Source organism: Durio zibethinus, chromosome 18 (assembly GCF_047325235.1).
Source record: "Durio zibethinus cultivar Kanyao isolate XHJ-2024 chromosome 18, ASM4732523v1, whole genome shotgun sequence".
NCBI classification, from domain to species: Eukaryota; Viridiplantae; Streptophyta; class Magnoliopsida; order Malvales; family Malvaceae; genus Durio; species Durio zibethinus.
This window is the reverse complement of record NC_143179.1, coordinates 15,302,667-15,317,985: the sequence shown is the minus strand read 5'-3', so window position 1 is coordinate 15,317,985 and position 15,319 is coordinate 15,302,667. Positions and strand designations below refer to the sequence as shown.

The window sequence follows — 15,319 nt, the reverse complement described above, 5'->3', positions numbered from 1 at the left end:
CTTGTGTTTGTTGATAGTTTCTATAATAGCTTAAATCTAAGTTAAAGATTTAAAGCAAGAGTTTTCTATGATGCTAAAGAACTGGTCTTAGAGTTTTGTTCTTGTTCTTGCTTAAATGGCTTTTAGATCAAGACATAGGTTAAAGTTGTTTTTGCATGGAAGTTTGGGGCTCTCATGGTGAAATTCGATTATTTTGCAAACCATAAAACTAATTAAAAAAAAAGAAAAAAGAAAATGAAATAATATTAAAAAACGAGGTTGTTTTAAAAATAAAGAAATAAAAGAAATTTTAATAAAATAAAAATAAAGAAATAGTAATAAATAAAAATAAAAATAGTAGGTAAAAACTTAGGGCTTATGAATGTTTATATGATCTTTTATATCATTATTGTTGTAACTTTTATTATTTCTATTGGTATCATGCTTACCATCATATGATTATTTTGGCTTATATTTAATTTTGAGTGATTAATGATATTATACATACATTAGCCTTTTAATTAGCATATTTATGTTATTTTATCAAATTGATATATTTTCATTGGAATTTGCACTTCTCTTAAAGATCTCCTAAAATATTATGAACAAACAAAGCTTCAACAAGATAAAGAAGATTTTGAAATCCACGTTTAGATGTTGGAGGGAATTAAAAATCATGTCTTAAAAAAATTCAATTAAATTAATTCTGCCTAGATGTTGAAAAATTATTAAATAATAAAAACAAAAATAATAAAAGGTTAAGTAATAATAATAATAATAATAATAATAATAATAATAATAATAATTTAATTAAAAAAGAAAATATATAAAATATAAAAATTTATTTTTTAGAAAAATCATAAAAAAGCAAGTTTACTATGAAAATCTACCTAAATATTGAAGATTTTTAGAGATGTCAGTACATTTTTAAAATTCTAAGACAAACCCTAAGAATGAAACCCTAAAATAAAACCCTAAACCCTAAGTGAAACCTTAAACTCTAAACAAAACATCAAAGCATTAGTTGAAACCCTAAATCTATCCAAAACCCCCAAGATCATCCCAAATTTTAAGGTTTTGTACGAAAACCTTTTGTGAAGTAATATGTTCCTGAATGCTACCTAAAAGATGAGATATTTAAGAAATTTTATTTCATTAAGATTTTTCATATAATTCCTTAATTAAAATAATAACAAGATAAAATAAAAAATAAAAAATAAAAATAAGATCTTAAATATAAATAATCGCATCCAAACTCTATTTAAAAATTAGAGAGTTTAAGTAGTCTCTTCTATTTAAAGACTTGATCTAAAGTCGCATTTCATCATCGCTTATGACACACATTTGCATATATTACATTTTAGATTAATATTTGCACTCATTAAGCATAAATATAAATATATATATATATATCTTTAGTTATTGGTGTTTATGGTTAACTATAGCATTTTCATTTTTACTGCATAAAAAGTTCTTTGAAAAATTGATTTCAAAAAATAAATAAAATTAAATTAACATTATGAGAAAAATAATTTTTGATACTCTGTCTAGATATTAAAAAATTGCCAACGATTATCATTTATAAAAAATGTTATTTTATAACTTTTAAAGGAATGTTGTGGTAAACTTTGATGAAAAATATTATCTTTAAATTCTGCATATACGATGGAGAATTATAAAATACTCTTTTAATTTAAATTTTTTTACAATATTCTTAAATAAAAAAATTTTAATTGATTTTTTTCTTCTAAATGAAAGGAATTATTATTAAATCTTAAATAAAAAATTATTTTTATCTAAAATTATAGATAACGTATGATTACTTGGTACTAATTTTTAGAGGTGCTGTGGGGGTGCTAATTATTTTTCACGTATAACTGACTTATAAATCCAATTTTATTTTTATAGATTAAAATTATTTTTTTAATAAACATTTAAATTTATTTTATTGTTTTATTAAAAAAATAAAATTTTTGAATGACCAGTCATACCCTAAAAAAAATTGATGATGACCCTCTATATTCTTGATTTTCAAATATTTACATATACTAATTGAGTCTCCATAATGATAAATTATGACAAATACTATTATTTCATTTTATATAAATATATAATATTCAACACAGACAATTTGGACGCTTTATATTCAGTAATTTTTTCCATAATTAGCAATAGCAATCATACGATCGTTCAAAGCTTTGTTTGATAGGATGAAAGAGTGTGGGTTCAAAATGAAATACGTGAATACGTTAAGATTTAAACAATGACTTAATCAAGATAGAAAATAGCTTATAGATTATACATTTTGCTTCTATTACATGTACATTTGTTAAATATCAAAATAAGATATGTCAATATATGTCAAGATTTGAACCTTGATTTAATTAGTGTGTGGATATATATATATATATATATATTAAGACTTCAAGCTTAACTTAAAAAAAATTAATGAGATTTTTATCAATTAATATAAAACTAAAAAATAAAAAGAAAACATGTGCACCAATTTTTTAGCGAGGCAACTGTAGCGTGTAGGATCTTTTTTATTTTCTTTATTTGCCACTAGTGAAATCAAAATTATAAATGTCATTTACTTAAAACAAGTTTTAAAAGTTCACATTTCTCTTCTTATAATTACTTTTTTTATGATAGCAATTAGAGAGTATTCTGTTGACCCAAAAAATTAGTGATAATTCTTACTGCATTACACAAAAGGATAATTCTCCCGAATACTATTACTCGAAGGTCCAGGTAGCATTTTCCAACTCCAAACAACTCAGAATGATAAACGGTGCTTTGTAATTTCCACCTGTTAGGCTTTAGAAGGTAGATGTATCAGAAGCCTGTTTGCATAAAACCCACGCGCATCCAATTCTCAACCATTTTTTCCTATTCTCCGTGAGACAATTGCATTCTTCATTCGCTCAATTGTCCTTCGCTTTGGACAATATTGTTACTAAAAATTCATACATTTTATTATTAGATCAAATATTCAAACTGCAACAAGTAGATTTCGGATTTCGGCGTTGCTTGTAGCTTAGTGCCTGCTATGACAGCTTTCATATCCTAAACCAGACAATATAAAATATATATATATATATATATATATATATCATACTAATACCAATGCAACTCCAGAGTTGTCAATTTTGTTGGAGTTTGGAGCAACAGTTGGTCATAAAATCTTTGACCTGCATAATTAACTGGGAAGCCTCGGGCAATTCTGGAAATATGTAAAATGCGTGGATCATGGTTGGATACTCCATCAGTCTCGCTTCTTTCCCGGATGCTTTCAACCACTCATAATACCTCCTCTGCCAATCCTTCAATGGGTCAAATCCACCAACTACCACCATCGTCTCCGGAAAATTCAACCCTGTTATGTCCTCTGCATTGGGTCCGCTCACATTCACCGCTTTGTGATCTCGGTTCGATCCATTGGGCAAAAACGCCTTCCAGCACCAATCTGATCTCGGCATAGACACCAGCAAAGACCCCACTAGCTGCATCTCCGCCTCCGTTCTCTCCTCTCCTCCAAAAAATGGCTGTATGGAAACAAGTCCCATCACCTTCAATGTCTGAAACCCTGCTTGGCAAGCCCGGACTGCTACGTGGTGAGCCAGGTTGGCACCTGCACTATCTCCCGCTAAGAAACACCGTGATAAGTCAGCATTTTCTGGTAAGATTGTGGCGCTGTTGTCGTCTAAGAACTTAAGAACGTCAAATCCATCGTCGTATTGAGAGGGGTAGATGTGTTCAGGAGCGAGACGGTAGTTAACGGAGACAACGAAAGCGGGAAGCTTGCGGGCGAACCTACGACAAACGGCGTCGTATGCCTGGGAAGCCGGGCTGAGGAAGGTGAAACCTCCTCCATGAAAGAAAATGAAGACAGGAAGGAGGAGATTAGAAGGGAGGGAGGGAGAGAAGAGGCGAAACCAGAGATTTCGGGAAGCATCAATGGTGGTGTCAGAGGAGGTGACAGAGTTGGTGGGTTTGGGATTAGGAGGGACTTGGAAGTCGAGTAAGCGGATGAGGCGCCGGTTGACGGTGCCATCGGAGCGGAGGGCGGCATCAGTTATGGTGGAAATTAGGGTAATGGAGATCCTAGTTTTCCAAGGGAGCGATGGTTTGGTAATTTGATGGGTCATATTTTGGCCTTTGCGATTGGCCGAAAGAAAATATCCCTATAGAAAGACAAAATACTGGGGATTCCATGATGCATTTATTGGGCGGTGACAGTGGGACGAGTCACCCAACCAACTTTAGTATTTTATCTTGATCTTGGATTGCACCATTTTTCGTAAGTTTGTGTTTCCATCAAGAATTGGCAACGTTGAAAGCTCACACTATAGCTATCATATTCATTGCTCTATTTTGCAATGCGTTGTTCGTGAGCTGTCACATTTAAACCATTGATTTTTTGTTGCTGCAATAACGCTCATTAGAAAACCAATTTTGTTGCAAACTAAAAGCTAAGCATTAATGGTGCAGGTTTGAATAAAGTTTTATGATTTGTCAAATCATTTGACGGGTAAAAAAGAGTAATAGCATAATACTCGTCCCAATGTAGCGGGTTTTTTTTTTTTTTTATTATTATAAAATTTATTTAAATAAAAAATAAAAAAATCAAATAGAGTAACATGTGAATTTTTTAGTTAGTTTCATTGTTCCCACAAAATTTATCTAATTAAAAAAAAATTTTAAAAACTAAAAAAAAAAAAAGATAAAAATAAAAAATAAAAATAAAATTTAAAATTTTTTATAAAATATGTTTCATGAACACTTGTATTAAACTTAAAATATTAATTTTTAAAATTATGATATCTTAATAACTTTATTAATATAATATATATAATAAAATTAAAAATAAAATATATATTTTTATATATACAAAAAAATGAGTTGAAATAAAATATTTTAAACATTTTAATATTTGTAATATGATTGCTGTATATACAATTTAAAAACGCTATAATTGACCAATTATTATAGTTTCTATTAGGTACATCATGATACACGACAATTGAATTATTTAAATTTTTAAACCAACTCAATTACGACATTTGTTAACATTAAACGTTATAATTGAATTTAATATTTTACCGCTACTAATGTAACGTGCGTCTTCTCAAACTGGCTCGCTTTTTGTTTGTCCTTTCATATATGTCGTCTATAATCATCTTTACTAATTAATTAATTAATTTTACATTTAAAAATTCTTTTAAACTTATTGTGCTTCTTTTATCAAATTAAAAAATATATTAATTAAATTTTAAATCAACTCAATTATAACATTTCTATTCAACAAATATCTAATTGAACATAATTCAATTCTTAAAACATATTAATTACCGTATTTATTAAAATGATATGACATAACTGAGGGGTTCTATATTTTTGTAGGCTCAATTACGGCACATATGTAACCAAACGTCGTAATTGACTGTTTGGTTGTATATTTTTAAAAACTCAATTATGACCTAATGTGTTATAAACACTGTAATTGATTATATTTAATTGAAAAATAAAATTTTATATTTCATTTCATTTCATAATAAAGGCATAATTTACGATTTGGTTCTTTTTTTTAAAAAAACAAAATGAAAGGTTACTTATAGGTTATCAAGAAAATTATAATAAAAATACATGATTTAATAAATATAGATTTTTTTTAATCAAACACAAAAATCTAAAACTAGGATATCTTGATAATCACACTATACTCTACATATAACACTTTTTTAGATATAACATTTTTTTTTGAAATATAAGATTTTATAGATCAATCGTCTTTTTAAGATAATGATTAGATTATCTAAAATCTTTAATGTTGATTTTGAGATTCGAGAATGAAGATTAAAAGGGGACTCTATTTCTTGTAAAGATTATGAAAATATGCTTGAAAAACTCCCAATGTATTTTAAAATTTAAATAAAAATATAAGAACATGAAATGATACAAATACAAAAAATGTTAAATTTAAAATGGATTTAGATATATTCGAATTTAAAAATATATTTAGATATATTTAGAATATTTAATATGAGTTAATGATTTATTTGAAAATTTTTTATTATTGATTATTTTGAATAATATATAATTGGATTTAGATATATGTTGATTAAAAGAAGAATTTAAATATAAATCAATATTTATATATTCTAAATATTTAATTTAATTTAATAATTTAATTGGAAAGTTTTTGTTATTGATTATTTTGAATAATATATAATTGGATTTTGATTATTTGGATAAAAAATAGAAACTTCAAATCAATATTTATATAGTTTAAATATTTAATATGATTTAATTTAAAAAAAGTTTTTGACATTTTATTATTTTGAAAAATTTTAATCAGTATTCCTTTATGTGTCATTCAAAGAATTTGTTCATTTTTTTTTTTTTGAAAAAAATAGATCTATTTCATTAATCAATAACTTGATTACAATTTGAGTTAATGACTGATAAAATAATCTCAGGACACTGTTCTACCCAAAAGACATCATTTTTTAAACTCTCTATATTAGCAAGAATATGTGCTGCTTGGTTACCAATTCTTTTAGTGTGGGTAATCTAATAGTAGTGAAATGTCTTCATTTGAGCTTTAGCAACCTTAATGATGGTACCTCAGCTTTTTCTCCACCCTTTGAGCAGCTCTCCCAACATAATTCTTGCAAACCCCAAATCTTTAGCAAACTGTAGTGCTTTCATCGCTGCACACCCTTCCACTATCCATGAATCTATTGCGTTAGTTAGCCTAGTAGCAACCGCACCTAGAACCATCCACTCACCATCTTTGATAACAACCCCCACTCCTTCTGTACTATGTTCTTAATTATATGCCCCGTCAAAATTAACTTTTACCAGTTCATCACCTGGTGGCTTCCATCCTTCTGTAGGCTTATGAGGCCGATTGGTTTTTACCAGTTGAGCTTGCAAAAACTCCTTCTGATAGGTGCCCACAAAGTTGGCTATTTTCTTTACTGTGCCTTTCCTTCCCTCGTGAACCTCCTCATTTTATCTTATTAGGTACTTTGGCAGACCAAATCCTTCTCCAAGTATGCTTTCCTGGATCCACACCAACGTCAGCATCCTCATTCGCCACTCGGTTGCACAGGGATCGGTAACCAATCTTGCCTAAGTAGATGCCTGTGTTCGTGTGCTTCCAAATTATTTTGTCAGGGTAACCAAAGCTGCTTATTGGTATCGCCCTTATAACTATAGCCTCCTTTGGGGTAAACAGGTCTTGAATCTTGTTCTGCTTCCATTTTTTAGTTGCACTATCTATTATGGCACTCACACGAGCATCTTCTCCCATATCACCTTTCATCGATAATGGTTCATACAATCCATTAAGTAGCAGCCAAGCATCCTTCCATAGTCTAATAATTTCTCCATCCCCCACCCTCCATCTAAGTTCTTATCGCAACAGCTGAAGACCACCCAATACGCTACGCCAAGTCAATGATGGTTTCTTCCTTAGATCCACCTCTATGATATTTCTATTAGGGAAATATTTTGCTTGTAGTACCCAGTTAGCTAGAGACGAGGTCTTCTTTAACAGTCCCCACCCTTGTTTGCATAATAGAGCCTGGTTAAATTTCCCCATGTCCCTAAACCCCATTCCACCATCATCCTTGCTAGCACACATTTTATTCCATTTTAGCCAATGCATTCCCCTTCTTATCTTTCTGTGGCTCCACCAACACCTATTGATTAGCCCATTAATCTTTGCACACAAGGTTGTTGGTAACTCAAAGCAATTCATCGCATATGTCAGAATGGCCTGTAGGATAGCCTTGATAAATATTTCTTTGCCGCCCTGGGATAACATACTTGACGTTCCACCTTGAATCTTTTTCATGACTCGTTCTTTCATCTCCCGAAATGCTCTTTTCCCCCCTCCCTATCATAGTAGGCAGCCTTAAATACTTCTCCAGGTCTGTTAAAGCTTGGATGTCGAACACCTCCATAACTACATCCTTTTGGTCTTCACTTGTGTTTCTACTAAAGAATAAGCTAGACTTCTCAAAATTTATCAATTGATCAGATCCATCTTGGTATCTCACCCTTTCACTTTCTTGTCAATTGGCCTTTGCAAATAGTATGTTGTCATCAGTGAAAAATAGGTAAGTGATCCTTGGTCCAAGTTGGTTCGCCCGAACTGCACTCATTAGCCTATTCCTTTGATATCTAGCAAGCACAGTTGACAAACCTTTTGAACAAGTGAGGTAAAGATAGGGTAACAAAGGGTCTTCTTGCCTCAATCCTCTTTCTTGACAAAATTTGTTAGTAGCATGACCATTAATCACAATCAAATAAAAAATAGAGGTGATACATCTCATTACAAGTCCTACCCATCTAACATGGAAGCCTAACTTAATCATCATAGCTCTAAGGAAATTTCACTCTACCCTATCATAAACCTTGTTCATGTCTAACTTTAGAGCAAAAGAGACCTCTTTCCCTCTTCTTTTAGATTTTAGAGTGTGGAGTAACTCATAGGCCACTAAGACATTATTAGTAATCAGCCTTCTAGGTACAAAGGCACTCTGTGACTCATAAATATAAGAAGGTAAGAGGATTTTCAATCTATTGGCTATTATTTTAGCTATAATCTTATACAGGATATTACAAGGACTTATGGGGCGAAATTGGGTTATAAGGCTTAGAGATTTAACCTTTGGAATTAAATCAATATTAGTGCTCTTAATGCTACGTAACTCTCTTGAGCCAATGAGGATTGACAAGTAAAATTGAATAAGGTTAGAAGCAATAACATGCCAGTAGTTTTATAAAAAAAGGCAGGCATACCTTCTGGTCTTGGTGCTTTGGTAGGGTTCGTTTGCTTGATAGCCTTTAGAATCTCATTCATGTTGAAGTCTGATAAGAGGAAATTATTCATTTCTTCCGTTATTCAGGTTTCAACTATTTCTAAGATGTCATCAAATTGGTGAGTTCTTTGTGAAGTGAACAAGTTTCTAAAATATTCCTATACAATATTCCTTACATCTTCCTCATCTTCCCCCCATTTTGATTCATCTACCCCTTAATGGAATTTCGCCTTTTCATGATGGAGGCTTATGCATGAAAGAATCCCATGTTTCTATCACCATCCTATCACCATCCTTTAACAAGTTGATTCTCGATCTTTGCATCTAGAATGCTTCTTTTTCTTCGAGCAACTTGTTCATTTTGGCCCTGAGCTGCCTATTTTCCTCTAACCCTTGATTTGTTGGACTTCCCTTTATGTAATAGTGCAACTCTCTGTGTATCCTAGCTATTTCTTGTTTTCTGCTTTGAAACATCCCTTTTTGCCAGTTAGTTAAGTCTTCACCAACCTTCACTATTTTGTCCATTATATCATGTTGATTCACACTACTTTAACTCTCTTTTATGACTTACTCACATCCTTTCTCCTTTGACCACCAAACTTAAAATGAGAACTTTTCTTGGTTATGCCTTCATTGTCTCTTGCTTCTATTCCCATCTGCATACACCATAATCAGACAATGATTTGAGACCGACTTTCTTAGATGTTTCACTATAGACAATGGAAATTTTTTGCGCCATCCTTCGTTTCCCATGGCTCTATCCAACCTTTCCCTAATCATTTGTATCTCTTCCTCTCTCCCAAGTAGACCAACTGCCAACAAAGCCTAAATCTACTAGCCCACTATCTTCTATGGCATGACAAAGATTTCCCATTTGCTGTGTTGGTCGTAACCTATCCCCGCTTTTTTCACGATCCCACATTATTTCATTAAAGTCAAGCAACACAACCATGGTGTAGATGAAACCTATGATAATTGCCTAATCAGTTCCCATGATTCATTCCTCCTACCAGTCTTTGGAACTCCATAAAAACCAGTTATTCTCTATTTTCCATCTTCTCCCTTGATTTCCATCTCTATGTTTATGTGATTTGTCCAGAACTCAGCAGCTTAAGCGGTGTTTCTTCCTTCCATAACATCATTAGTCCTCCATTCCTTCCCTCCGAACTGACTCCAAAGCATGCATCCATTCCGTATTTTTTTTTTCATTTGATCTACTTTTTTTTCAAACAGCTTAGTCTTCGATAAGAACACTGCATATGGGTCTTCTCTTCTGATCAACTCCTGTAGAGCTTGTATTATACATGGGTTCCCAAGCCTACAGTAGCCTCATTGTTCTGGGTAGACTGGGATCCAATATCCGTCGTTAATACAAAATTTGTTTGACCTCCATCTCGGTCTCCCTTCGACCTTTTCTCTTAGCCTTCTATTTCCATTGCGTTAAGCTGCATTTGCTCCTCTGTTATCTTTCTCTTCCCCATCTTAATTTTCTCCCACTTCTTGTAGTGCACCAACATTCCTTGCTTTCCTCTTCCATGTGGCCTTCTGGATTTTGCATTGCTATTCAGTTTGTTGGTTTTTACTAACAGTACTAATCATATCCAATTTATTCAAAACGCTGGTTTCTGTTGGCCTCACCCTTTCCTTTATTTCCTCAAAAATCCTACCTTTCACTATTGCCTTAATGCATGCATTTCTTGCCATTTTCTGATCGGTTCCTGCACTGCCAGCTATCACTCCCATGCTATCAGTTTTGCCAGCCATATTCCCTTTTATTGTTAGACCTTCATTCAAGCCATTGACTTTACCTTGTCTGCTCCCCTTTGTATCATTTACTCCCTTCCATATTGAGTTCCCTTATTACTATTTTTCCTGCCTTTTTGCATATACCAACAGCTTCAGTTTCCCCCTCTGGTTCGTCGTTCACCGCTACCACCATTTTTTCGTTCTTTAGTTCTTCTCAGTGACTTTCCCTAACCCCATTTGTTTCTTCCTTCGGTCCTCATTCCACCTATAGTCCAGAAAACCTTTTTTGGTGAGGCCTTCAACCAATCTTTATATTGTTTAACACCCTTGGCTCTCTCCTTATTCGCCTTTTCCGAATCACACTCATTCTCTCCATGGCAAAGCCTTCCACAGAAGTAGCAAAAGGTGAGAAGTCTCCCATATCCTAGTCTCCTCTATGTTGCTTCCCTTCCATCTCTTTTATTCAAGGTAACCAATCCACATAAGGGCTTATTAACATTCACCTCCACCCAAACCCGTAGCCACTGCGCTGTTCATCCACCCTTTTAAAAAACCAATCTTGTTCCTTAACTTTTTTGCCATGCTATTATTCATCATGCCCAACGGAAGATCATATGTCCTTACCTAGAAAGTTGTGTGATTGAAACCATATTCACTTGCCTTTAACTCTCTGTTGTAGTTTTCCATTACCAAAAAATGTTTGTCAAACGACCATGGAGATCCATCTACAACCCTGTCCTCATCTCTTTTTGCAGCAAACTTGAATAAAAAGAGATTGTCCAAGCTGGTCACCTGCATCTCTTTGGCTAGTTTCCATATTTCCCACCATGGCTTCTCTATTGAAAGGCTTTTTTGTGAGTAGTTTACTCACCACCCATTTTTCTTCCTCGCCCTCATCTACCAGGCTTTTCCTTTCCTCAGCATCAACACTATTTTCTTCCTCCTCTGTAAAGGTTAGGTGTTTCCAAATATCTGCCAACTCTTCTGCCATCTCCAGCACGAAGAACAGACTGAAACTAAGAATCTGAAAAACTCGCCAACAAAAACTATACTCACCTTGAAAACTAACTCACTGTTGATCAAATCCTGTGATCAAATCCTATGACCCCTTGGAACCTGAGTGAAACCCTAATAACAAATGTAAACTCAAAAAGCTCCTTCCACATAACTTAGCCGGGGAGAGATTCTAAGTTCAAATAGAGATTTGTTTGGCCAATAGAATCTGTTCATATAATCGCCCACGTGACAGATCTTATTGCGTATTTATGTATTATGTAATATAATATTGGGAAGATCAAATTATACTAGTATAAAACTAGTGAGTTTTACACATTTTCTTAACCGTTAGATTCAAATAAAATCAACGGCTAAGATTAAATCCTATTTTGTAATCTTTTCCTGTCTTTTTCTTTATTACCCTTTCCCAATTTCACTCTCTTTCTCACGCCTCTCCCTCTTTCCCACTTTCTTAAGTGATTGCATCTCCTTCCCGCTTTGAACAACTCGTTTAGAAATATTTGTTTATCAATTCAAAGCTTGTGCCTTTAGGTAAAACTATTTATCTTTTCTATTTTTTTCTTGTTCATTTTATTTAATCTCGAAAAGTTCGTTATTTCACCCTTTTTTATGATTTCAAAACTCATATTTCTACTGATCAAATCCCTGTCTAAAACTTAAAATCTTTGAAGATTAGATAAAGTTTCATTTTACATTTTTTTTATGTTTTCCTAAGAATTTGCTTTCTACCTACTTTGAGCTCTTCATGCCATCTCAAATGAAGATAACGTAAACATTTACAATATGTAATGAAAATGCAAGGTGGCCATGATAATGAAATTGGATCAGAAAGGCAAAATAGTGATGAGCTAATGATTGTTGCTGGAGTGCAAAAGAGAGATGATGATGAGCTGATATGTGTCGTTGAATTGCATGAAGGAGCTGAAATTGTTGAAGATACTAGCAGTCCAAAGTTGGTGTCAAATGAGATAGAGCAGGATTCCATACAGCAGGTATAACTGTTGCTGAATTGGTGCGTATTAGTATTTAGTCTATTAAATAGAATGATGGCCTGTAGTTTTGTTCAATGATAGGTGTGATTTTTTTTTTATATTGGTTGTATTTTCTGTAATTAAATAATGATGTCAACAAGGCTGTAAGCATATAACCAATTTTGTATGCCATGTTCAGCATAAATGAAATCTAGATCAATCTTTTCTGCTCTGTATATTCTTTATTCTACTTTGGTCTCCCTGTTCTCTCTTCTTATTTTCTTATCAACACTCCCATTCCATAACAGATTTCATATCAGAGCTTACTAGATCCAATTTGGGTAAGCAAAATAGACACAACTTTATGGCAGAAGGAACTCGATTCACTAAGCTATAAGAATAGGTCCAAGCTCTTTAGGAATAAATGGAGGTAGAACCAAAATGGTAGACTGTACAATGGGGTAATCTGGAGGCTAAGCTAGCTGAAAATCAGAGGAGTATTAACATGGTGCTGGAGTAAAAGAGTGGTCTCGAAGCTCAGCTAGCTGAAAACCAAAGGTATATCAGTCAATTGCTTGATCTGTTATCGATAAAAGGAGCCATTCAGGGTCAATATGCTTTAGGAGGTGCCTCGGACTCTATTAGCAACCAACTTTCCCCTATGATTTAGCTCAAGAATAAACAAAAGATGCCTATCTAAATTACTTTTATTGATGATCAAGGGAAGTACACATATAGGAGTAATGAACCGAGGATTTTAGCTAAAAATCAACATGAAAACACTGGTTATCTTTTTCAAAATAGCCCTACACAGCCCAAGAATAATAAGTTTAATGCTGGAAATAGCTCAAATACTGATAATGCTTATGCCCCTAGACCAAAAATAGAACTTTCAGCCTTTGATGGAAGTAATCCGAGATGGTGGATTAAAAACTGCCAAGAGTACTTTCCTATGCACCTTACTGGTAAGGCTGAGGTGTAGTTTGATGGATACATTATGCAAAGGGATAGGGTATCTTGGCAAGAATTTACTACTGATTTATGTCAAAGGTTTAGTGATAGAACTTACTTTTATGTGGTGGAGGAATTTAACATGTTGGTTCAAAAGAGTTCTATAGAGGAATATCAAGAGAAATTTAAAGAACTTAGGCCATATATGTTGCAATACGATCCTTATTTGATTGAAAACTACTTTGAGTCCAACTTCATTAGTGGACTTAAGGAGGATTTGAAGTTCAGGGTCAAGGCTAATGACCTTAGCAATTTATTTACGGCCTATAAACAAGCTAAACTTCATGAGCTATCACTGAAGTTTGAACAAAAAAAGTTGAAACAGTACCCAAAACCTATATCCAAATCCACCATTGGACCATATCCTAAAGTACTCAACCTTATAAACCACCAAACATCTAAACCAATCTAAAACACTTCACCTACAACCACCAGACAATAACTTATAGAGCAAAGGAATGCACAAAATCTATGTTTCAAGTGTAAGGAGATATTTGTTCCTGAACATGCATGCAAGTTAAAATAGCTCAATGCTCTTATGGCTGATGAGGTGCACATAGGAGAAGGGAATGAAATTGCAATTGATGATGGTGATTTGGACTTATAAGAGGAACATCATAACCTTGAAAGCTTGCACATATCTATAAATGCCATAACTGGTAGCGTTGGGCATGGTACTATTAGGATTAAGGGAACCATCAGGGGAAAACCTCTTAATATCCTAAAGGACAGTGGCAATACTCCTAGCTTCGTCATTCCAAATGGGCCAAAGATGGTATTGAGGTAGAGCAAACTAATCCTTTAGCTATTACAATAGCTACTGGTGATAAAATTTACAACAATGCCAGGTGTAAAGAACTATCATGGGTGATACAGAGGCATAAATTTTCTCATGATCTAAGGGTCTTACCAATGGGAGGCAACGACATGGTTTTGCAGGTCGATTGGATGAAGAAATTCAATCCTATAGTGTTCAACTTCAATGAATTATCTATACATTCTAGAAAGAGGCAACAAATTACCCTTGAAAGAGGTCAGAAGCAACCAGAACTTAAGCTCATTTCAAGCAAAAAGCTGCAAAAGCTAAGAGTAAAGATTCATACTTAGATAGCTTTACGTGATCAACATGGATGGTATAAAGGATGAAGAAACTCCACCAAAATTAAGAGATTTGTTGCAAGCCTACTTTGACATTATTGAGGAACCAATTAAATTACCAGCCAGAAGATCCCATGACCTCGGCATCCCTCTAAAGGAGGGAGCTCAGCCTGTGAACCTCAGACCATACAGATTTCCTTACCACCAGAAGGTTGAAATAAAAAAACAAATTTAAAAAATGCTATCATCATCAATTATCCAAACTAGTTAAAGTCCTTTTGCCTCGCCTTACCTATTAGTCAAAAAGAAAGATGGTTTTCTGGAGACTATGCATTGATTACAAACAATGCAATGCTATGGCAATAAAAAATAAATTTTCAATTCTAGTGGTAGAAGATTTATTGGATGAGCTTAAGGGAGCCAAATATTACTCTAAGATTGATCTGAAATCAGGGTACTAGCATATCAGAGTTTGAGATGAAAACATTATGAATTCAAGGTAATGCCCTTTGGGCTTACTAATGCACTAGCCACCTTTCAATCATTGATGAATGTTGTTTTCTCACATTATCTAAGAAAAATTTGTATTAGCTTTCTTTGGTGAAATACTTGTTTACAATCTTCCTCTAGAAGAACATATATCACCCTCAAAACTTGTTTTTG

At 33.2% G+C, this 15,319-nt stretch overlaps 1 protein-coding gene and 1 long non-coding RNA gene across 2 annotated transcripts; one reads left to right on the top strand and one right to left on the bottom strand.

Annotated features, from left to right (window-relative positions):
• Window positions 1-2,653: 2,653 nt before the first annotated feature.
• Window positions 2,654-4,434, bottom strand: CXE18 (carboxyesterase 18). Its single transcript, XM_022896239.2, has one exon. The coding sequence runs from the start codon at window positions 4,125-4,127 to the stop codon at window positions 3,123-3,125; it is 1,005 nt and encodes a 334-aa protein (XP_022751974.1). The 5' UTR covers window positions 4,128-4,434; the 3' UTR covers window positions 2,654-3,122.
• A 4,626-nt stretch (window positions 4,435-9,060) lies between these two features.
• On the top strand, window positions 9,061-12,779 carry LOC149513759 (uncharacterized). Its single transcript, XR_016329916.1, has 2 exons — window positions 9,061-12,107; window positions 12,378-12,779. It is a non-coding gene; the product is annotated as an uncharacterized LOC149513759 (long non-coding RNA).
• The last annotated feature ends 2,540 nt before the right edge of the window (window positions 12,780-15,319 follow it).

What these genes read in the sequence shown, in the direction of transcription:
- CXE18 (XM_022896239.2), bottom strand. Translation starts at nt 4,127, where the DNA reads ATGACCCATCAAATTACCAAACCATCGCTCCCTTGGAAAACTAGGATC.